General features: G+C 53.2%; 8 protein-coding genes across 8 annotated transcripts; 4 read left to right on the top strand and 4 right to left on the bottom strand.

Moving 5' to 3' along the window:
• Positions 1–252: 252 nt before the first annotated feature.
• Positions 253–989, top strand: CC1G_09566 (hypothetical protein; the record flags this gene model as incomplete). Its single annotated transcript, XM_001839659.1, has 3 exons — positions 253–548; positions 613–682; positions 750–989. 3 exons carry the CDS (start codon positions 253–255, stop codon positions 987–989), a joined length of 606 nt encoding a protein of 201 aa, XP_001839711.1.
• A 134-nt stretch (positions 990–1,123) lies between these two features.
• On the bottom strand, positions 1,124–2,563 carry CC1G_15656 (hypothetical protein; the record flags this gene model as incomplete). Its single annotated transcript, XM_002910180.1, has 2 exons — positions 1,124–1,738; positions 1,805–2,563. The coding sequence occupies 2 exons, from the start codon at positions 2,561–2,563 to the stop codon at positions 1,124–1,126; spliced, it is 1,374 nt and encodes a 457-aa protein (XP_002910226.1).
• A 338-nt stretch (positions 2,564–2,901) lies between these two features.
• On the bottom strand, positions 2,902–4,106 carry CC1G_15655 (translation initiation factor eIF3g). Its single transcript, XM_002910179.1, has 6 exons — positions 4,090–4,106; positions 4,000–4,040; positions 3,857–3,942; positions 3,630–3,800; positions 3,025–3,574; positions 2,902–2,969 (listed from the first exon to the last, which is right to left on the bottom strand). The coding sequence occupies exons 1-6, from the start codon at positions 4,098–4,100 to the stop codon at positions 2,947–2,949; spliced, it is 882 nt and encodes a 293-aa protein (XP_002910225.1). The 5' UTR covers positions 4,101–4,106; the 3' UTR covers positions 2,902–2,946.
• A 336-nt stretch (positions 4,107–4,442) lies between these two features.
• On the top strand, positions 4,443–6,356 carry CC1G_09564 (mps one binder kinase activator-like 4; the record flags this gene model as incomplete). The annotated part of the gene is made up of 5 exons (XM_001839657.2): positions 4,443–4,781; positions 4,837–4,972; positions 5,022–5,104; positions 5,152–6,035; positions 6,097–6,356. Exons 1-5 carry the CDS (start codon positions 4,501–4,503, stop codon positions 6,354–6,356), a joined length of 1,644 nt encoding a protein of 547 aa, XP_001839709.1. The 5' UTR covers positions 4,443–4,500.
• Positions 6,357–7,792: 1,436 nt separating this feature from the next.
• CC1G_09563 (hypothetical protein) lies at positions 7,793–9,676 on the top strand (the record flags this gene model as incomplete). Its single annotated transcript, XM_001839656.2, has 6 exons — positions 7,793–7,843; positions 7,894–7,918; positions 7,977–8,179; positions 8,247–8,756; positions 8,812–9,410; positions 9,490–9,676. 6 exons carry the CDS (start codon positions 7,793–7,795, stop codon positions 9,674–9,676), a joined length of 1,575 nt encoding a protein of 524 aa, XP_001839708.2.
• A 1,010-nt stretch (positions 9,677–10,686) lies between these two features.
• Positions 10,687–15,599, top strand: CC1G_09562 (peptidase C14; the record flags this gene model as incomplete). The annotated part of the gene is made up of 7 exons (XM_001839655.2): positions 10,687–11,103; positions 11,162–11,289; positions 11,350–11,503; positions 11,554–11,626; positions 11,681–11,743; positions 11,799–13,291; positions 13,347–15,599. 7 exons carry the CDS (start codon positions 10,687–10,689, stop codon positions 15,597–15,599), a joined length of 4,581 nt encoding a protein of 1,526 aa, XP_001839707.2.
• Positions 15,600–17,525: 1,926 nt separating this feature from the next.
• Positions 17,526–17,859, bottom strand: CC1G_09561 (hypothetical protein; the record flags this gene model as incomplete). Its single annotated transcript, XM_001839654.2, has 2 exons — positions 17,526–17,712; positions 17,768–17,859. The coding sequence occupies 2 exons, from the start codon at positions 17,857–17,859 to the stop codon at positions 17,526–17,528; spliced, it is 279 nt and encodes a 92-aa protein (XP_001839706.2).
• A 688-nt stretch (positions 17,860–18,547) lies between these two features.
• Positions 18,548–21,667, bottom strand: CC1G_09560 (other/FunK1 protein kinase; the record flags this gene model as incomplete). The annotated part of the gene is made up of 8 exons (XM_001839653.2): positions 18,548–19,288; positions 19,341–19,514; positions 19,568–19,929; positions 19,987–20,371; positions 20,427–20,723; positions 20,784–21,023; positions 21,092–21,169; positions 21,221–21,667. 8 exons carry the CDS (start codon positions 21,665–21,667, stop codon positions 18,548–18,550), a joined length of 2,724 nt encoding a protein of 907 aa, XP_001839705.2.
• Between the last annotated feature and the right edge of the window lie 1,094 nt (positions 21,668–22,761).

Here is a 22,761-nt window from a genome sequence, read left to right as displayed (position 1 = left end):
GCTGCGCAAGAGGCTGCTGAAAGCTGTAAACTATAACCTCTGGTCAAGAAACGCCATACTTGGCGCCCATGTGGGAGAAGCGGACGGCGCTCAGATGAAACGAATAATGCAGTGTTCCAGGCTCGCCGACATTTCACAGCACTCTCTAGTACATTATAAAGCCGCCGTACCTCCAAGAAATGCATACTTATATAAATACCAACCTCGATGGAGAAGTGATTGAACAGAAACAAAGATTCCCAACTTCCCATCATGGATTCACAGCTCACCCTCGTCAACCAAGAGCCCCCTCTCGAGCTCGTCCTGGAGAAACCAGCGACACCACTGAACACCCGGATTTTTGTCAACGGCAAACCGCGGTACAAGGTCTCCACGGTGGATCGGGACGGGAATGTGACGGATGTCACTGATTTGAGGACGAATGCGGTGGTGGCGACGATCAAGCGGAGGTCGATTTTGCCTGATAAAGTCAAGTTCCCGGCCAAGTTTGGGGGGAAGGCGGTTAAGAAGGATGATTGGATGGTTGAGACCAAGTTGGATAGTGGAGGGTGAGTGTTTGGCGTTGACTTGGGGATGTAGGTGGCGGGAAGTGGTACTAATAGGAACTCCTAGGTTGGGATGGACCATCAACAGCGAGAGCGGAAGTTTCCTCTGGAGATTTGACAAGGCTTTGAAGATCGTCGTAAGCACCCAACACACCACCTTTCCCATCTCCCTGCTTCTCACACCCACCCCATCTCTGTTTACAGCTAACGCCAGCCACTGACCCGGACCGCATCATCGCATTCGTCAAGAGCGAGCCAGGGGTATACGCTCTCTGCGTCGAGCACAGAGCAGAAGGGTTACTCGACGAGATCATCCCTGGGTTCATCGTCCTCGACCACCAGAACAATATGATGACCAAGTCGTGGAAGGTGGCGGATGGATGGTGTGCGGATGAGAGGTCGACGATTACTGGGAGGCCACTTGCGGGTGATTATACCAAGTAGTAGTTGTTATGCTATGAGGAGAGGCGGAGGGTCGGTATGAAGAAGTGTTTCACTGTATTTTGTATACTTGAATTCGATATTATGCATTTAGTTCGATCAATGAATGGCGAAGGGACGGGCCTACCGGCCACACCCTACAGTAAAGATAACCAACCACAACTGCTCCTCCTCGCGGACACACCCTCCAAAGCCTCGTCCTCGAAGAGGATCCTGATCATCCCATCTTCCACGTCCAACTCGACTTTATCGCCGAGCCATTGACACTCCTCCGCCGCAGCCCCAGCTGCTGACCCACCACCCGCGGTAGAGGATGATGTATTCCGGGACGACCCTCGTCTGTGATGCACCGGCCTCATCTGGCCTTGTCCTTGTCCTTGTCCTTGCCCGAACCCAACCTCTCCAGGCCCAACACCATCCCCATCCCGAAGTTCCTCCCCCTCTTCAATAATATCCTCAATCTCCTCCTCCACATCGGGTACATAACCCAAAAAGTACCCCCTGCGCAGCATGTCCTCGTCCATCACCCTCGAGACAGAAGTAATACCCGGGGAAAGCCAGAGGTGCCGGTCGAGTTTTCCGGTGGCGACGTGCACGGTTAGTGGCCCGCGGAACGAGCGGGGGAGGTAGAGCGTGATTGGGGAGGAGGAGAGGAAGGGTGGGTTTGGGATCGTGTCGTCGGGAGGGAGGTCGGGTGGTGAGGCTTTGCACCGCGCGCGGAGGAGGAATGGTGGGCGGGGTTCTGGTGCGTTCTAGGATGAAGGGGGACCATTGAGTTGGTTGGTTATTTAGACGGATGGTGATGAGGGGGTACGTACTATCCGGATGACACAAGGGTGCGCTTTGAATGTTGCTTTCTTCGTCGAAATCAGATCTGCCATTAGCTTTGTGCGCTGGACGGAGGCCAAGCGCGATCCGTGACGGCTCGCGGTGCGCATCGACACCACCGAACCCACTTTCCTCAGCCTCGACGCGGAAAGGGGGTCATCATCTGGCACCAAACAAATCGTCACGCCCATCCTCCCGTCGATCAACTGCAGCCTGACGTTCCATTTGCGTTCTCCACGTTGGCGATGTTGTACCCGACCAGCAGTTCTTCGGTCTTGGGTTGCGTTATCTTCCTGCTGATCGCGGCTGCCATTGTTACTATCTCCCCGCGCCGCAGAAGGTTTGAACGCCTGCAAAATGCCATCCGGGACTTTGAGATGCGGATCGATAAAGAAGGTTTCGATGCTTTTGGGTCTGGGGTGGAACAGCCGGAGTAGGGAACGGTTGGCTTGGCGCGAGATGGAGACGTGGTTCGTGATGTTTCTGTCGTTGAGGAGGATGGGCACGCGGTAGATGCTCCCCGCTTGGGTCGTGGACGCGATGGAGGATTGGTAGCTGGTGGCTGTGTCCACGAGGGTGCTGGGTGCTCGGAGGGAGGGTTGGCGGGCGTCGTAGTAGGGTGGGAGAGAGGACGTGATGGAGGGTGTGATGCGGCTTGTGCGAGGTTGGCCTGTCGTACTTTCCGATTGCCTGTCTCCATTGTAGGGACTGTAGGCCATAGAGGAGGGCTGTTTGGCTGAAGGTTGCATCGTTATGGGAGGCTCAATGCCTGCGCTTCAGTCAGACCGTTTTTATTGGCCAGAGTTCTCCAGAATGCCCATCTCCAGCGGTGCTGGCGTCAGCGTCTAATATCAACAAGGGCGTACCGAAATTAATTGAAATCAGCCTCGAGGTCAGGTTGCGTCTTGTAATACTGTCAACTTGACAGTGCTTGAATGCTTCAGATTTGCGCTCGGATCCTGTTAAACTATAAGTGGACAAATGGTGTGCTGATACTTGAGCCGTTGGCAGGGTGCAGGAGGACCTGCCCAATTTCCTGACGGATGGCACGGTCTCGAACTGAGTTCGGGAGATAAGAAACCGGAAAGCGAGACGGATGGATTCGTAAATATACAATACAGTGGCGAATCGACTATCGTCCGTCCGTTCGAGGCTCTAAAAATGGTGGTCAACACTGTAGCAAGGTAAGGGAGAAAAAGGGGGCACTCACGGCTCCACTGGACGCTGAGAATAAGGTTATCATAACCACGTCCGTTGACCTTCTCCATCGCCCTCTGTGCAACTGCCCGATCTTCGAAACTAACGAATGCGAAGCCCTTTCCAGCACCGGTTTCGCGATCTCTTCCAACATACACCCTCGCGACCCTTCCAAAGACACCAAATAGCTCTCTCAGATCATTCTCAGCCGTATCCTCCGAGATGTTCGTGACACGCAGCGTAGGCAGATCTTCCCTGGATCCACCCATCCGTTCGCCACCGCGGCCGGCCCCAGCACGCATGGACGGGGGAACGTATTTGCCTGTTGTCGATGCTGCAGCTGGTGCAGCTCCGGCGGGTTCTGCGCCCAGTCCGAGATCATCGGTTTCGCCTGTTGGTCCGACACCGAGTCCTGCGTTCTCGAGAGCACCGAGTTTGTCCTTGAAGGGACATTTGGCGGTGAAATGGTCACCCTTGCAAAGACGACATGTGACCTTTCCGGCGCCTGCTGTCTTGAGTTTGGCTTTGACGGTGTCTTCTTGTGTGGGTTCTTGTTCGGATTGCTGTAGTAAAAAGGGTTTAGCATTAGGGATGTGTTTGAGATGTGGGTTTACGCACCTTGTTGCCGGCACTGATCTTCAGTGTAACGTTTTCACCGACGGTGGTGGTGGCCCTGTCAGGACCAGGCTTATTCCCTCGTTCCTGACCGAATTTGGCCCACTTTTGTCGTTCTGCGACGGTAAGGTCTACCACAGACTTTTGGAGGGTTCGCTTGATTTTCTTGGTGATCTAATCAACATTGAGCATCGTTTATCTTTGAACAAGCACAGACGACGACGACGTACCTTGACTTTCTTGCCTTCATCGTTGATTGCGTATTCAATCGTTGTGATAACGCCGTTCTCATCGACGAACTCCTCGTTGGGTGGGCCTGGACGAAACAATAATCAAAATTTACTTCTGGGAGAGATGAAGGTGGGTTGCGCACCGAGATCGTCAACGTCGTCTGCCCAGGATGTCTTTTGTGCTCTGTCGGACGGTCAAAAGGGAGGCGTAGGTCGTTTGTTGGAGTACTCACGATGAGGCCATTTTGAGTTCGTGGTCGTTGTGGAGAACGATGAGCAAAACCAAAGCAAAGCGGTCCTGGCGCGCGGCACGGCGTGTGAACAACTTGCTGTTGGGGGACGACGGGTCGAGGGTTCGAACCCCTGAGGTGGGAATGCGTCCTGGTGTGCCCTTCAACCTAGTCAGTCTCTCCAAACACACCTGGTGAGTTTAATAACTTACCGCATCCCAGCTCTCAATCAACTCAGAGTCTTGGACGACTTCAAGTTGTAAGGGCCTCCGACCGAGTCGGCGATCCGACGATTACCTAATCAGGTTCCCAGACCGACGTTCGTTTGGGCGTTTGACGTCGACGACGACCACCACCACCAACGTCGCCCAGCGAGTTCACTGTCGAGCGCATCGACAAGAGCCGTCTACCGCCATGACAGCGACGATACAGCGTCCCCTAAGGGGCTCACGAATCTCCACTTTCTACCCTGTCAAAAACCTCCCGTCACTGTCTTCGCTGGACAGCGCGTTCCAACTGCAAGAGTACATTTCTCTGCTGATTCGACTCAATGTACACGACGTCGAGGCTATCACTTCTCTCCCTGGCTCTACGGGCTCCAAAGAGTCTTTGAATGAGGCGGACAAAAAGGAGGCGGCGGACGGGGACAAGGGGGTGTCGGTTGACCAATGGTGCTGGGTGTATGAGCAGCTCAGGTGCGCGTTTTGTGGCCTTTGTTCATAGACTTGGGAGACTGAACGAGGACTTTAGACGTCTGGCACAGGACCTGACGCATCCCCTGATCACAACGCTGCAGCAAGAATGCACGCGCGCGACATGTCCAGAGATGAAAGCCGGGGAATGGCTTTACCTGTGCGTTGCACACGGCAATGAGGGATCTATGGAGGTATGACACAATTCTATTGGATTAGAAGTAAATACTAAAAGGTCCTTAGCAATGCTGCGCTGTGGATTATATCCTGCACACTCTCGATAGCGCAACCGCGCTCTTGAATTCACCTAGAGCCTTCCCTTCTCGGTGAGTTAGCACAATCCACACTTGAACCGCCAGCTAAAGGGTCCCAGAATTCAAATACCAGAAAGCTCACAACGACACTTTGCTTCTCTCGCCCGTCGTCTCGGCCGTATCTTTGCGCACGCCTACTTCCACCACCGCGAAGCCTTTGAACAAGCTGAAGCTGAATCATCCCTCTACGCCCGTTTCCTCGCGCTCACATCCAAATTCGACCTCGTCCCTCCCGAGTTCCTGCCTATCCCCCCTGAGGCCTTCTACGACCAAAGCGAGCTCTCGAGGAACGCGCCCCCGCCCAAACTCGGAGCTGCCAACCCCGATCCTCAACACCCCAATGGAGCTGCGAACACCGAGGCGGAGCGCCAGCACACTCAACAACAGCAATTGCAAGACATCCTCCAGCATCCTGCTCCCCCTACTCATGATTTGGAGGTTCCAAGAAATGCAACGAGTCCCCCTGGACTCATTCCCGAGGCTATCACCAGTCGTCCAGGCCGGAGTCGTACAGATACCATGGTCTTCTCCGAAGCTGCGGCCAATAGCTTTGCTCAGCAATACGCTCGCTCAGAGGGTGAACCAGCCGAACTTGCGTTGGGAGAAAGCGATGTCACCGACGCTCAACGTGCTTCGGAGAATGCGGAACCTGAGACGGCCGCCCCAGTGTCAGAAGAGCCTCCACAGGAGCCTGCTGTTGTCGACCTCACTGAAGCAGAACCTGAGGTCCCTGTGCAGGAGGAGTCCAAAGCGGTCGAAAGTGAAGCCCCACCAACGGACGAAGCGCCCGCCAAAAGCGACGAAACGCCTGTAGAAGACGTCCCGAAAGATACTATCGAGTTGCTCGATGAAGCTGAGGCTAAAGAACAGCCATCAGAGCCTGCGCCCTCTGAATCAGAAGCTGCCTCTGAAACTACCGTTTCGAAGGTTGAGGCTTCCCCTGGTGAGTTAACCTTGTCATTTCTAATACAAAATCATCGGTCTAATCCTACCCGAACTATCAGAGCCAGCTGAGGCACCCGTTGAGCCACCAGCGCCGAGCGAGGATTCGGCACCGCCGCCTGCAGCTGAGACTGCGGATTCGTCGGTCAAGGAGGAAGAGAAGAAGGAAGACGCCGAGTCGTCGGGGACCGAGACCCCTGCTGAAGCCGACGCGATTGAGAAAAAAGCTGAACCTGATGTCGAAGGCGACAAGGACGCGCAGGCTTCGAATTCGTCACCGGAGGTGCCCAAGGAGGGTAGCAAGGAGGACTCCAGTTCATGATTGATGTCCTTGCGTTTAGTTTGTTTCCGTTCTAGCGTTTTTTGTGCTTTCGATTGTAATTTATGTTGGGTTTCGTTTTGCTGGCTTGCAGTGCGTTCAAATCCCCCACCATCACTTCTCTGCTGGATTCACCTTTCGAGTTCCAAGACGAGGTTATAAGCGCGTCGAGCGAGATCCAAATGATCGTTAACGTTGGAAGGCAGGAAGGAGCGTGACATTTTATTTTCGGCCTCTGGTTGCATCCCCAAGTTTGAATTTGCGAGAGATTGTTGAGCCAACGTTTGGTTTTATCTTCTTTCTCGGTGAACGAACAAAAGTCAGCATACGCCTTGGCGTGCATTATACTAATCGTGAACCGTCGAGATTCGAACGCGTGCCGGCGATCACTGCCAGGTCGATTCGCAATTGCTTTGTTTGGCAATCCCGCCGCCTTTTTCTTCTCGCCATCATCATCGCATCGCCCTATGTACGATTCAAGATAAATAACCTTGATTTTGATGTAAGTTCACCATTTGGATGGGGCTAGGGCACGATGTTCTGACTATAAACCCAGGGTAAGGTCCGAATCTGGCGGTATAATAGACCGACGATTCAGAATTAGATTCAGAACCGTGGTCGTTTGACTCTCTCGACACCCTTCGCAACCCCGCAGTGCGAATACCAAGGTCCCGGGCGTAGCCAGAGTTCTACTTCCGCGCCCTCCATGAACGAATCCAGGCGGTTCTTATGTGCGACCAGCTCGCGTCTGTCCCGTGGCGTGAATCCAATGAGGACCGCTCAAAATGGAAAGTTCGGATGACAGCCTGTGCGCTTCCTGTTGATTTGTTCTTCGACATACCTTGTCACTGAACTGCTGCACCGAATTTCGAAACCTACGAACATCGTTACTCGTCAACAAATCGATCTACCGCTATGCAAAATTCAACTACTAGGAAACGAGACAAATTCAAAGGATGGTCCCATCAAGTTCAAAGGCGTCACCGCCCTCCCACTCTGGTCAATGGGATTCAGTGGATGGCGTGAGTCATGGGATAGCTGGCAACTTAGGTGCTGCCGCCGTTCAACCTTCGTTGCTGGACATCCCGTCCAAAGTCACGATGCCTCGCGAGCCGTTGTGCTCCCGGGAGTGTCGGGGGCGACGAATGCTCAACAGGTATCACAAGGCCCCGTTAAACACGCCCTCTCAATCGATCTATGTAATACAGTTCTGATCACATTCAGCACTTTACTTCAAATGAGAAGACATCTCGCCCCACTTCCAACTGAATGTCACAGTATCACTGCTGTCAAATGTCGTTCATCGCGGGCATTCTGGGAAAACCTTCACAGGCCGGCCATACTGGAGATTCGATGGACACAAACACGTTGCTTGTGCGGTGGCTTCCCCAGCGCTTAACGGCTGTATTTAGAGCTAAGCTTCGAAGTCTTCCAACCTCATGGCCCATGTCGCTCATATGCCCCATCTTGCCACCAACATGGACACCGAGGTGAGTATCTACGAATATACTCAAGACTTGACGAACTAAATTTCCTCCAGCACAGCGCGAGAGATGAACCGACTGGTATGTTGTTTGCTCTTGCTCAACGATATCGCAGTGATCGCTCAAGGATCTATTCCAGAAGTAGGGAGTCTAGACGGCACTTTGTTTCTCGTGGAAGAATCGTTGGACGCAGTGACAAACAAGATGCGGCTTGACATCCTTGAAAAAGCGATCACTACTCTACGCCATGCCATCAGCGAAGAACCCAATCGCAAAGCGAAAGCGGCTTTCGAGGTCGTCCTCGCAAAGGCACTCTTGACTCGGTTTGCTAGTCATGGGTGGGTGGATGATCTGGAGGAAGGCTTGCCATCCCTTGCTGGCATCCGAGCTTCGTTCGATCACCCATCAGCTCGAAAATGCGACCACTCGAATGCAAAGAGGGGGCGCCGACGGCGTCAAGGACGTGGTCCGACAACCTTCTCCTTATCTCCTCGCGAAACAGAGGGAGGACGTCCTTGAACAGATTAGGGGTATGGATGGATTTCATGATTTCCTGCTTCCCTCTTCATTCGAGACTCTTAAGCATGCCGCAAAGGCTGGGCCCATCGTCTTCCTGAATGCCAGTCAATACGGATGTCATGCGCTTATACTGAAGCAGGATGGGGCCCTACTCCCTCTGTCTCTTCTCACAAGCACCGAGCATCTGGCGACCTTGAAGATGGCGATCCATCGGCTGGCTCAAGGCCACGTTTTGGACGGCAAGATTCAACAATCGCTTGACGATGTCCCCAGAACGAGGAAGCTTCTCCAACGAAAGAATCAGAGACGTAGGACGGTTCAAGACGACTTCAGACAACTACTTGGGGTTTTGTGGTTTGTGATCGCCCAGCCGGTTATCAGAGCGCTAGACGTGCAGAAGGTATTTGCGCAGCTTATAGTCCTATGTGTGATGCATCCCTCACCAAGGTTCTTAGACGGATACTCCGCGTCGACTATGGTGGTGTCCAACAGGGCCATTCGCTTTCCTCCCAATCCACGCTGCTGGTGTCTATACCAGCCACAATGAAGAATGCGATTGTGTATTTGACTACGTCGTTTCGTCCTACTGCTCGTCGCCTCAAGACCTCGTCGCTCCACCCCCGATTCGACCCAACCCGGACTTCAAAATGCTCGTCGCCATCGAGCCCGAATCAAAACTTCCAGCAACCAGAATAGAGCTCGAGAAGATTCAGTCGCGCATACCAGATATCCGACATCTGGTTACTCGCATTGATTCGACATCTGCTCCGACAAGTCCCAAGACGATTCTAGAAGATATCAAGACCTCGTCTATCGTTCATTTTGGCTGCCACGGATCGCAGGACCCTTCGAATCCACTTGACAGCTGCCTGCTTCTCAGTGGTGGCCGGCTCACCATTTCGTCCCTCATTCGCGAATGTCAGACCTCGGAGGCTGCGCTCGCCTACTTGAGTGCCTGTGAAACTGCGATGGGAGACGAAGAACGACCTGATGAGTCTCTCACCCTCGCTGCAACTATGCAGTTTGCCGGTTTCCGTGGTGTGGCGACGATGTGGTAAGTCTACTGTGTCCTTTCGATTTGGCATTGGCATGATGACGGGTTTACTGATTTGATGTTTGACAACTTTGTTCAGGGAAATCGAGGATGAAGATGGGCCCATCGTCGCCGACGCTTTCTATGGTTATCTTTTCCGTGAAGGTTCGGCCGTTGCTCCGGATATTACGGATGCCGCTTCTGCACTCCATCTTGCTACCAAGGTCTTGCGTGATCTGGATAGGCCGTTCCATCGTTGGGTTCCTTTTGTTCATTATGGTATCTAAGTTTTTGTGAGCAATTATACGTAGCCCTTCCCAGAGGTTTTCCCCGGCGTCGACTAGACTCTCGGTGCTTTCTCGACAGTCCAATCTGAGAAAGTCGGAACGATCGACTGGACTATCTAGTGGACGGTAGTGGTCGTTTGGTGCTAGAGTCTCCGTCGGGAGCAGGGTGACTCAGAGTGGAGTGTTATCTGGACCACTCCTCTGAACCGGAGACGATACTGTTGCACCATATTCGTATCTTCGTATACTCGAGTATCTACCACAAATCTGGGTGGCCTACTCATTTGCAGACCTGCGAGCATTTCAAGTTGCATGTTATTCCTTCTGTCGCCAAAGACAACTACTGGTAGGTCCTGTGAAGGTCTTAGTGTTCCAGCGATTATGATCTTCATTTGAGGGTTCTGTACAGCGCCTATACATATAATTCTCAGCGCGCACGCAGTGCAGAGGCTTTGTCACAATGGCATAGCTACCAACGGGATTCGAAACTGGAACCTCCCGCTTGGATGAGGCAATTGCTTTGTTTGGCAACCCCGCCTTTTGCTTCCCGCCGTCATGGTCGCCTCCGTTCAGCGAGGGTTCAGCAGAAATAAAATGTCACCGTTCGTGCAATTTCCTTTGGTACCACACGATAAGCAAAGGCTGACTCTTTTTTATTTGTAACCGACCACCAGGATCGATCACCTTCGTACACCTTGGCCTAAGACTGGGACTCCATGCAACAATTGGCCTGGTCCCCATCGAGAGACTGCCACGCTTTGAACTCCCTAACAGCGAATACTTCTCCAATAATACCTCATTCAGAGCAAATCGGGAGTTCCCCAGCGCATTTCAACGCCTTTCCCATACAACTCGACGTCTGCTCGAAATGGAAATCAATGACAGGCCCCGTGTTGATTTGTTCGCATCACACACTGGCTCTGAGCTCTGAGGCCAGAACGTTGAACCACTGCAAGTTCGACGAAACGACTACGAACGCATCGGACGTCACTAAAATCGACAAAACCACGATGGAGCGCGCTAGAAAACGAGACAAATTCAAAGGATTCTTCAAGGACGTTTTCCGGGGCTCACCTGGAAATTCCAAATCTTCATCGCCCTCGCCATCCGTTCACAGGGATTCCGCGAATCTGAGGATCCAACAAGCATTCGGAGGTACCACTCAGACGGTTGACCCACCTACCACCTCTGCTGGGGACGATTACCATGGATCGCCGGCTTCCGTCGAAGAGATTTCGGGCCCGCCCTCTGGAGCTCCTGTTGCTTCTGGGAACAACGCGAAGGACAACGATAGGTCAACCTGGCAAGACTCAACGGCCTTCAAATCGGTCAAGGCAATTGTGGACGGACTCATAATTGTATCGGAAGCCTTTCCGCCCATGCAAGCTGCAGCCTCCGTGTTGCAGAAGATTTTGGAGAATGTTAATGTGCGCCGTCATTCTTTGCTTTCTTCTCCTGGAAAGTAGATGCTGATATAATTCACAGATACTCAAGGACAATGAAGATCTGGCGAAGGAACTGGCATCCAGGCTGGATATTGTTTGCCAAATCTTCGCTGGGCGCCCGGAGAGCCTCGATCCCGCTGTCAACGCTCGCTTGCAGAGCCTCGCGCTGTAAGTGGGTTTCGACTTTTCTTTTTACCCGTATCGCCTGACGCGACTTTTCGCTCACAGGACGCTGGAAGGAAAAACGAAGGCGCTCGAGGAGAAGATTGCAAAGGCCGGGCGAAGTCTCAGCCTTGTAGGACGATTTGTTTTTGCCAAGGACGACCAGGAGGAACTGGTGCAGGTTGTGAGGGAGATCAATTTGGCCATTGAAGTTGCAGTGGTAGGTCAAAATCGCATCCATTATCTGTTTCTGTGTTGATGTCCTGCCAGTTGGACGTCACTGTGGATAATAATAGGCAGATCCTTCGGGTGGTTCGGGATATTGGTTGGGTGGGGGAAAAGGGTGAGTTGTGGCCTGATACCTCTGGGATATTTGTGACTGACGCTTCGAATCCAGTGGAAGAGGGTCTGCAAGGCTCGTCTCGGATGATGGAGGGGATCGATCTCTTGGTTCTGGATGGTATGTCCGTTTCATTGATATTGCAACACGGTCTCTGAGGTGAGGACCTTGTTAGACAAGCTAGGGAATGTGAAGGGCGCTGCTTTTGGGCAAGACGAACTTGGTCGACCAGGTTGCACGCCAGGGACACGCGTTGCACTACTTGCCGACCTCATGGGTTGGGCGAAGAACGTCCATTCGCCGCACCTGTTTTGGTTGAATGGGGCCGCTGGGACGGGCAAGTCGACGATATCAGAGACCTTCTGCTCTCAGCTCGACAAGCGCCAGATGTTGGGCGCGAGCTTCTTTTGCTCGATCAAGGTCGACGACCGCAAGGACGCGCAACTCATTATCCCCACGCTCGCCAAGGCTATGGCCAGATCAAATGCGCAGTTCCGTGAAGCGCTGGATGCCGTTCTCAAATCGTGCGACGACCCGACCAAGATGAAGCTCGAAGACCAGTACCAGAAGCTCATCCTCGAGCCAGCTGTGAGCGCATTCAAAGGCGCGGGAACCACCGTCGTCGTCGTCATCGACGCCTTGGACGAGTGCGGCAAGAAGAAAGCAACGGAGCTCCTCCTCAAGGCGATCATTTCCCAACGACCATCCGTCCCTCTCAAGTTCTTCGTTACGAGCCGTCCCGAGGCTGCTATCCGTCGCACATTCGACGCCTCCTCCGTGCACGACCTTGTTCGACTCCACGACATTGAGAAGAATATTGTGCGAGCTGACATCTTCGCCTTCGTCGCCGATAGCCTTTTCCGGATCGACGTCATTCGGGATGAATACGAATCTGTCTGGCCACCTCTGGAGGTGCAGAAGATTGCGGACCAAGCTGGAGACCTGTTCATCGCCGCCGCCACCATGGTCAAGTACATCGACACTGATGTCGGCAACCCCCTCAAGCGGTTCAAACGGCTGGCAAATACGGACTACCAACCCCTCTCTTCCATCGACGACTTGTATGACCGTGTTCTCAACGAGGCATTCAACGGCCTTGAGGAGGACGAGGCCGATGTTACCCACCTCTGTCTCATGCTGCTTGTTGCTGCCCTGCGACCACTTTCGGTGAACGACTACGCCCGTCTTTTGCCTGGTGAGCTCACACCGGATGGGGTCCGTCAAGCTTTTGTAGCACTTCACTCTGTGGTTCGGATGCCTTCCAAGGGCAATGATGACGGTGTTATCTCCATCTACCATGCTTCGTTCGTCGACTACTTGACCTCGGAGAAGCAACGTGGACGACTGTGGGGTGTCGACACCACCACCGCACATTCCATCGTTGGGGAAGCCTGCATTGAGCTCCTCCGTTCCCAGCTGTGTTTTGGCGTCTCGGGCGCAGCAACATCATACAAGAGCAACGACGAACAGCTGGTCCCATTGGCGCTTCCGTCCGAACTGGCATATGCAGCCTCTGCATGGGTCGACCATGTCAGGCGCGCGGGTGTTCCTCCATTACTGCAAGCAGCGATGAAGACACTGTTGAAGGTGAAGTGGCTGTTCTGGTTGGAGGCCCTGGGTGTGGAGAAGCGAGTAGGGTATGCTCAATCTCTATGGGAGGTAGCTGAGGTTGGTCATCATTGCCATTTCACATCGGCTTCCTATGCTGATATCACTTGAATAGGAGCCCTCAGTTACAGATGCAGACCTCAAGGCCTTGCTGAAGCAGATTGCCAACTTTGCATATGCATATGCCACTCCCATTAACCTCAGCACCCCACACCTCTACCTCTCCGCCATCCCCTTTGCCTGTGCATCCCAATCATTTCCGGCTCTGCCTATCCCTGCCTTCCCATGTGTTCCCACCATCCATCCCAGCCAGTATCACCAGACCAGTCAGACATTACTGACAATACACAGCCAGCATGGGGGGGTTTACTCTGTTGCATATTCTCCAGATGGCCGTTCTGTTGCTGTAGGCTGTTCAGATGGAGTTGTTGCAGTCTTCAATGCAGATACTGGTGAATATCTGCTACCACCCATGCAGGGGCACACCAGCCCAGTCGCATCAGTTGCCTTCTCTCCTGATGGGTCCTGTATTGCCTCTGGATGTCATGGCAACACGGTCCGCATCTGGGATGCTCACTCAGGGAAGGCCCTGTTTGAGCCCATCCAAGGGCACACCAAAAAGGTCACATCAGTTGCCTTCTCCCCTGATGGGTCCCGCATTGCCTCTGGATCTCGTGACAATACTGTCCGCATCTGGAGTGCTCACTCAGGGGAGGCACTCCTTGAGCCCATGAAAGGGCACACGGATGGGGTCAGATCAGTTGCCTTCTCCCCTGATGGGACCCGCATTGCCTCTGGATCAGAGGACCATACCATCTGCATCTGGGATGCTTACTCAGGAAAGCTCCTTCTTGATCCCATGCAGGAACATGCTGAAACTGTCACATCAGTTGCCTTCTCCCCTGATGGGTCCTGTATTGCCATTGCATGGGGTGATGACACCATCCGCATCTGGGATGCTCACTCAGGGGAGGTTTTGTTTGAGCCCATGCAGGGGCACACCGAAAGGATCACATCAATTGCTTTCTCCCCAGATGGGTCCCGTATTGCCTCTGGATCTCGTGACAACACCATCCGCATCTGGGATGCTTTGTCAGGAGAAGCCCTCTTTGAGCCCATGCACGGGCATACTGAAACTGTCTCATCAGTTGCTTTCTCTCCTGATGGGTCTTACATTGTCTCTGGATCCTATGACAAGACCATCCGAATCTGGGATGCTCACTCCAGGAAGGCCCTCCTTCCGCTTATGCAGTGGCACACTGAAGGGGTCACATCGGTTGCTTTCTCCCCTGATGGATCTGGTATTGCCTCTGGATCAAGTGATAATACCATCTGCATCTGGGATGCTTACTCAGGGAAGGCCCTGTTTGAGCCCATCCAAGGGCACACCAAAAAGGTCACATCAGTTGCCTTCTCCCCTGATGGGTCCCGCATTGCCTCTGGATCTCGTGACAATACTGTCCGCATCTGGAGTGCTCACTCAGGGGAGGCACTCCTTGAGCCCATGAAAGGGTACACAGATGGGGTCAGATCAGTTGCCTTCTCCCCTGATGGGACCCGCATTGCCTCTGGATCAGAGGACCATACCATCTGCATCTGGGATGCTCACTCAGGGAAGCCCCTCCTTGAGCCTATACAGAGGCACAAGGGCTGTGTCACATCAGTTGCCTTCTCCCCTGATGGGTCCCGCATTGTCTCTGGATCCTTTGATGAGACTATCCGCATCCGGAATGCTTACTCAGGGAAGGCCCTCCTCAATCCCATGTGGGCGCACACAAATTATGTCGCATCAGTTGCCTTCTCTCCTGATGGGTTTCGCATTGTCTCTGGATCCTATGATGCAACCATCAACATCTGGGATGCTCACTCAGGGAACCTCCTCCTTGAGCTCATGCAGAAACATGCTGAACCCATCACATCAGTGGCCTTCTCCCCTGATGGGACATGTGTTGCCTCTGGATCAGATGACAGCACCATCCGCATCTGGGATGCACACTCCGGGAAGGGCCTCCTTGAGCCCATGGAGGGCCACACGAATGGGGTCACATCAGTTGCCTTCTCCCCTAATGGGTCCTGCATTGCATCTGGATCCCATGATAAAACTGTTCGGCTTTGGACATTACACCCCTCTCCAACACCATCTCTCACGTCTACCCAGATTTTTGCATACCATTATCCCTTCCCTAGCCTCCGGATGGGAGATGATGGATGGATCCGAAACCAGTCTGGTGACCTGCTCCTATGGGTTTTACCCAAGTATCGTGGCAAGGGGCCTTTCCCGGGCCTGCATAGAGTTATTGGCTGTGTTCCTTACATTGACATTGAGCTTACCGATGCTGTTTGGCATGGTAAAAATTGGAAGAAGTGAGTGGAATTTGTTACCTCTGGAAACAACATGCACTAATAGGTGATTTTGCAGGTGTCAAGAATCCATTTCCGATTCCGCTCGAAAGCGCTGGCCGTGGCCTGCCACCCACAACTCCACACCGCTATCAGAGACGTAATCATACACCCTACAAGTCGCTGGTGATGCCTCACCCTCCCCCCCTCTTGTCTCCATGCCGCGCCCCCATGTCGAACGTAAATATGTGTCTGTAGCAGGAGGCCTCGCTCGTATACTTTTTGTGCTCCATGCTGTCTGCCCTTTCGTCGTGTACTTGTATCTTGTTACTCCAGCTTGTCTCCATGCCCCGCCGATGTACCAATACTTACACCCCTGCAATCCTATTCATCCACCCATGTTGTAACTTGACCTGCTACTCTGAAGCTATTTAATGGCTTGGCCGCTACGCGTTTTCATCACCCTTGCACCAAGAGCCCACTCGCAGGTGATCAATAGAACCGGGGACGTGACCGTGGGGGTGAGCGAGGAATGTCTCGTTCAAAGACCTCATCCCATCAACCAGCGCGGCGAGTCGTGGACCACCCGCACCCCTCGAAGATGATCGCCAACGTACACCAGCCCCAGAGTGGAGACGTCTGCAGCAAGGACAGACACCACGGATGACTTCCACAACGCCAGAATGCTGCGTTTTTTACGCCGTACAGTGAATTCGATCCGTCCGCGACAATCCAAAAATTTCAAGCAGGTCGGAACCCATCCCATCCACCACGGCCATCCAACCACGGTCCACGACCATCCGAAGGGTGAGTGAGAGAGAGACTGCGTGTACGCGAGACGTTGAGCGCCGCAGGGTGTGCACTTGGTCCGAGGTCGCGATCATCCGAAGTGCGGACAGTGTCCAGCTGAAGTGGGAAGTTGCGGGACCCAGTCAGGTTAGTCGAGTCACTGGACATTCAGCGCGATGTACAGACTAACTCTAGCAGGGAATGATTCGGCTTAAAGCTGCAGGGAGTGCATATGTGCGATGGAGCTTCCGGTTTCGACGCACCCGGGCCCGCTTTGGAAGTTACAAGGTTGACTGCTGCGTCGTGCGACTTTATGGATAATTGATTTCGAGCACAAATGTAATTGGCCACCTGGCTATCGCCGTCACCTGGAATAGAGCATCACCTACAAGGGTGGAGGGACGCGTAGCGGCGTCCAGAAGCAATGGGACCGGGCTTGGGATCTTGGAGATGGATCTTCAACCACTCTTGGTACGACCTTGCCGCATCGTTGTCTACGCGCCAGCCGACCCAGAGTACAATTCGAGGGGAAGAGCCTGAAGACACGTTACTCTTGTGGTGAAGAGTCCATGGAACTACTTACGGGCTTGCCGCATCGCCACCTGGTTCAACGACTAAACATCTTCAATGGATTATTTTGGTTGTCGTATGGCGGTAGTGGAAAGCCATGGCTTATAAACAACTCCCAGCAGGAGCCAAGCTGTAGATAGGTAGGTCAATTAGGATCTAGACAACCGCGTTCAAAACGGCACACCTATCGGGGTACTGGTCAAAGGTTTGGCGAGGGATCCCACCGGAAGAGACAGGTTCAGACGGGCCGGCGATCCAAGGCTCCGACCACACCCTATCTCTGACGGCTCGGGGATTCCAACGCTACGCTGGGTGGCACCCGATGACGGCGGGAGGGCGTTGGCCTAACGATATGTGGTGGGCTAACGCACGGCTACGACGTGGTAGTATCATGGACTTGGAGGTAATGCTGAGGAGCCTGCCTGGGCTCGTAAATTGTTCGCAGCGACGCAGAGGAAATTACATTGTACCTGTGTGGGTGTGGATGTAAGATTACATCCTTATGTCCTGAAGATAAAGACATGCTTACCAGGGGACTCTCCAGGGATCTTAACATATTCCTGTGTCCTCCGCCTACCGCTCGAACACTCTGAGGTCAATCGACCTCCATAGCAATGCTTCTCCGAGTTTGCTTCGCCTTCTGGTTGGCCTCTTCCGCCAGCCAGGCGATTCGAGCAAAGACCCGACCACCCAAATGCGCCCGAAGTAGGTGAACGACGTATCGGTCATACGTCGTTCGCTGAATTGCGAAGATCATACCCAGGTCGTTGGCATTCAGACTGCTAAGAAAAACTAAAGAGGAATGAACATGCAATTCGAGGAGGAAAGGGAGCTTACACCAAGTCCGCCCCATTGAATTTGGACGGGGCCGACGGAGCCCATATGTATCGGTTCTGACTGAGGAAACGAGAGCTGAGTTTGTCGTACATGGCAAGCAACGATTGAGCAACGAGTAACGAGCAAGAACCAAGCAAGAACCAAACGGCTCTCGACGCGGTCGTTCCAATGTGATCAATTCTCACGCTGAAAGGACTCGATTGGCTCTGGTTCTCCAACTACGAATGCCCTTTGGCAGACTAATTCTATGGTCGGATCCGGGTGTGAAACGGTACGGATCCCCAGGGCAAAAAAAGGTCGATATGAGGCTAGTCGGTGAGTTCCCTTCCGTTGTGCAAAAATGACCGAATCTCGATTATATCCGGTCCATTCCTCTTGTACTTGATGCACGCTTGCTGATGATGCTATTCCGTTTATTGGTAATCTCAGTGCGTATACCTCTCTGTTAAACATCTTCGACGGGGCCACGGGCTACTTATAGAGCGCCCCGATCGAAAGCAAATCACACAAGCGCGCGCGGGTCGTGACTCGTGCCACGACAGCGACTTTAGTTGGTGTTCGAGGGCACATGGTTGACCATTGAGGTATCATTTACAGTCTAAGAATAGGTTCAAGTATGTACATGCCATGATCATATTACTCTCCAGGCCGCAGGCGGCCGTATGGCCAGCTCTCTGCCACGAGTCCTCAATCAGCCCGTCTGCTCGGCTACCAGCAGTTGCTACCTGTATTCGATGGGTTCCAAGGACCCGGCTGTTCAGGAATGGGACCACGCGCCATTTAACGACCACCCTGTTGGAAGTTAGGCGTCCTCCCAGCAGTACGCTCGTCGAGCTTTCCGCAAGGGCTCATGTCGAAGATCTTTGGGCGCTCATTCGTTGGGGTCGTGGTGTCGTTCTCTTCCTCTTCGTCCCGCGCATGTTCAGCAGTTGCGCTCCGCACGAGCTCAATGCCAGCTCGGAGGAGGTTGTCCATATGGAGCTTCTGAGTTTCGACGGTCGCATTGTGACGCTCAAGGGCGCTTTGAATGAGTCGGAGATCCTCGTCGCTGAGGTCACCAGCATCGAGATTGTCCATCGCGCGGTGGATGCCGGCCTTCACCTCCTCCGCAGCTTGACGGAAGGCCATTGGGGTGTAAAATTTGCAGAGTAAATCGCCTCCGCGAGCGCGGCGTAAAATGTCCGTCCACTTGATGATAACGACCTTCAAAAGCCGCAGGTCTTCGTGGAAGTAGCGGAAGACATACTGGTCGAGTCCGGTAGGCGATGAGTCAAGAAAGGCCTTTTTTGTTTCAAAGTGGGTCATTTCCCCGCCCGTCGACTCGAAAAGCCAGTAGCGCAGGGATGCCGCCTCATACAGCAGACCATCCATTGTTTGAGGCTGAGGGCGACTGGCTCCCCCCACGCCATCCCGTGTAATGCCCAGGTAAACCAGAATCCACAGGATCGACTCCATGTCGTGTCTGGCGGTGTGTACGACGTCCCTGATATTGAGGTCATGGGCCATGAACGGTACCGTGCCCTGAAAGTCCGGTGTCAGCTCAGAGGCTGACATAACCAAAGTAATTGCATACCGTGACAAACGTATGGATCTGTCGTCTCTCAGTGAAATTGGGAGGGAGGTATGGCTGGAGGACAGAGATAAGCTTTTTTAGAAGCACGCCGATAGTAGACGCAGAAGCACCTACATCGTCACCCAAGGACGGGAGTATATGGGATATCTTGATTTCGCCCTCTATGTTCTCGAGCTGGAGGGACAAGGGTCAGGAACCCGGACGTTAATCACAAGCGATTGACATACCTGAAGGCCCGCAGTCACGTGGTCTGAAAGACTTTGGACCTGGTTGGCGGCGATCTTGGGGTTGTTCCAATCAACCAGTGAGACCTTGGAGGCATCTGTTTTGGCCAGGTATAGGAGCAACAACACAAGGTTGTCAGACAGACGAGGAAGCTCATTCCATTCACGAAATCGGTGAAGCTCCGCCATGTGCTCAGCAAATTCGTTCTGGAGGGACGAAACTTGTTTGGGAGTGTAGCCAGGAAGGGTCTTAGCGTGGTCAAAGTCAATGAGCCTCCCCAAGCGCTTTACGCATTCGATGACAATGTTCCCCATGCTGATGTCTCGATGACATATACCCTTTTCATAGTAGGCATATTCGTAATCTGTCCCCAACAATGTCAAGACGCAAGACACCTCACAATCCATGACATGTTACATACCTTTGAGCACGTCGATGACCACCCCAAATAGCTCGCAAACGCCACCAAACATCTTGATCGGAAGGCCATTCAGCCGAATGATCATACGATGCTGGACACGAGGCATGTACTTGGCCGCCCCTTTGCCAACTCGAGGTTGCGCCTTGTGGAGCAAATGTTCATCAGGAGGGAGGTCGTGCACTTCTGTCGTTTGTGAATCGTCCAGCGTGGATGCCTTGGATTCGAGTCCACGACGAAGGTGGTCCGCAGTGTGGGAGCCTGGGACATCCTCCCCGCTGCAAGTCGCCGCACGCCCTCCAAAATCGCCAAGCAGCTGGTAGACTTCGAGCTCACTGAGACCACCTGGCATGTGCAGTCGCCACGATTGCTTGATGATAACCAATTCCTGATGGAGCCCGTCAGCTGAAGAAAAAAGTCGTGAACGGGAATGTTGATCTTACCGGCTCAGAAGATTCGAGCTCATCAAGTCGCACCGCCCGCCATACAAGTGTTGCTCGGCCACACATGATTTCAGACCGAGCCACGCTCAAGATCTCGACGGTTTGGTAAATCACGCCATCGATCTTGATTTGCCAGTGGAGCCTATGTCGTTGCTTGGGGATCCGGTGGAAGGGCAGAGCATAGCTGAAGGCAGGGGCACAGCCAGGCACGACCATCTTCATATTTGGATCGAATCCCAGACGCTCCGCGCCCATCGATGCAAAGCTGGCCATAACCTGGATGAAAAGTTCCGGATTCTAGAGTAAATCGGTGAGATCCCAGTTGACAGCCGCAGTGAACCATTCTGGCGCACATACCCTGTCGATGTTGATAACCCGGTCGGCTCCAAGGAGACCTGAGCGGTCACAGTACCAGATTGACAGTGAACGGTGGAAGAAGATGAAACCGAAAACAAAACGGCGATCGTGCTGCTCTCGCAGCATCTGCCGAAGGTAGGTTCCCAGCTGAACCGCTGTCTTCCCAACTTGCTCATATTTCGCCTTGATTTCGGCGACACCGCGAGTTCTGAGCCATGAGACAACCAAGGACTGCGCAGACTTCGTCAACGAGAACGGGTTAGAAAGAGGCGCTCGTCAATCGAGATGTAAAAGGGCGATTGATTCACCTTGGATTCTCCTTGTGTTTTGGCACGCTTCGATGCCCTGGCATCATCGCTGCTACTCGCTTCTGCCCCACATGCCTCCTGAACGTTTTCGTCAGACTCTGCCCAAAGGAAGAGAAGCCTACTACTGACCTCCAGACAATCGGCGAGTTGCTTCTTCGTGTCGATACTGGGGTCAAAAATCAGATTATTCAAATCTGGGCGCAACTTGCTGGCGTTCTCGACATTAGACTGTGGTGGAGACTCATAGCGATCTAGCCAGATACTTGGCACGTGGTCCTCGTCCTCTGAACCGCAACGCAGCGCCGCACTCGTTATGGCTTCAAGAATCTCGGTATAGGGCTTGTAGTAGTGGATCTCTGCCCCGCCTGGCTGTTCGGGAAGGCCGGTCCAGCCTGATTCCGAGAGCAAGTGGGACCGCTTGAGCTTGGCGACAATGTTGGCGAGCTTGTCGCGGTTGACGGGGAAAAGTCGGTTCACGAACTCCTGAAGCTCGCAAACGCGGACGTTGTGTTCAAGGTCTTCCTTGACGGCTTTCTCTACATCCTTGGCTACCGTTGCAGCAGTGGACACGGTCATCTGGGGTTTGATAGCGTCATGACCTCGATGACGGGCTGCCTTTTGTTTGAACAACTTTTGGCGCTCGCCAAAGTCCGCTGATGGAGGCTGATGGTGAACACATATAGCCAAACAGGCGAGCAATTCCAACGTTCATCCAAGCTGGGCTATGTACTTAGCTCGTGAGTATGCTACGTACTAACAGGTGTTCGGCCCAGTACCCCAACCTCGACGGTGCTATGTACGTTCACCAAGGTGAAAGGAGCTCAGTTTCAATATTCTCCTTTGTAGCTGACCTCTAACAGCAGGTAAACCAATGTTTAACGTTTAATCTCAACCCCTGACGATAATACGTAAACGCCACTGTCAGATTCAACGCGACGTCGCGCCTGTTGTGCGCAGAACCTCAGTACATCACCCCGAGTTTCTGATACCTCGAAACCAAGAATTCATCTCGACTCCGGTCCTCGTAAATGCTGACTGCATTAACCGCCCGTCTACCAGTTGCACGAAATGTCTCAAACAGTTCAACTCAACTCTTCTCGCACGTGTCAACGAAACTTTGAAGACCCGTATCTGAAGAAGTACGTACCAAACCGCGAATAACTTGAACGAGAAGACGCCGTCAAGCGTTCCAACCACACGAGTTGCCCGGCGTCGGTTTCAAGCTGGGCCGTGAATGTCTATACATGAAGCAGCGAGCGAAACACGTACCTCACCGTCAGCCGTAGATAAACTCGTCCAAGGAGGTGGCCAGCTGCCAAAGCCGCCGTGGGGCCTGCGGTCTATTTTGGAGTCGTCCATGGAAGTGTCCGGCTCAGCGTTCAACGTTCAACAATTCCTTCAGCGAGCCCGCGCAATCCTTCTGACTGTCCTTCCACATCTGATTCCGTCACTCAATGAGGAACTTCCGAACCTGTGGATTGTACCAGTGAAATGGGGAAGAAATGATTAGTGGCTCTACTACTAGAGACTCGTCTTGTCACACTTACCACATGATCAATAACAATCCAATTCCCGCTCGTACCAGCGAAAGTAAAACCAGGGAGGAGCTGTCTCCAGAAGCGCAGCGCGCTTGATCTCGGAAGGGAAACTGGGACCGCTGGGTGGAGGTG

This window comes from Coprinopsis cinerea (genome assembly GCF_000182895.1).
Source record: "Coprinopsis cinerea okayama7#130 chromosome 11 map unlocalized cont3.11, whole genome shotgun sequence".
Taxonomy (NCBI): Eukaryota; Fungi; Basidiomycota; class Agaricomycetes; order Agaricales; family Psathyrellaceae; genus Coprinopsis; species Coprinopsis cinerea.
This window is presented reverse-complemented; position numbering and strand designations above follow the sequence as displayed.

What these genes read in the sequence shown, in the direction of transcription:
- CC1G_15655 (XM_002910179.1), bottom strand. An exon ending in AGACGACGTTGACGATCTCG is followed by an intron (nt 3,943 to 3,999) that starts GTGCGCAACCCA and finishes TGTTTCGTCCAG; the next exon opens with GCCCACCCAACGAGGAGTTC. An exon ending in TCTCAGCGTCCAGTGGAGCC is followed by an intron (nt 2,970 to 3,024) that starts GTGAGTGCCCCC and finishes CACCATTTTTAG; the next exon opens with AGCCTCGAACGGACGGACGA.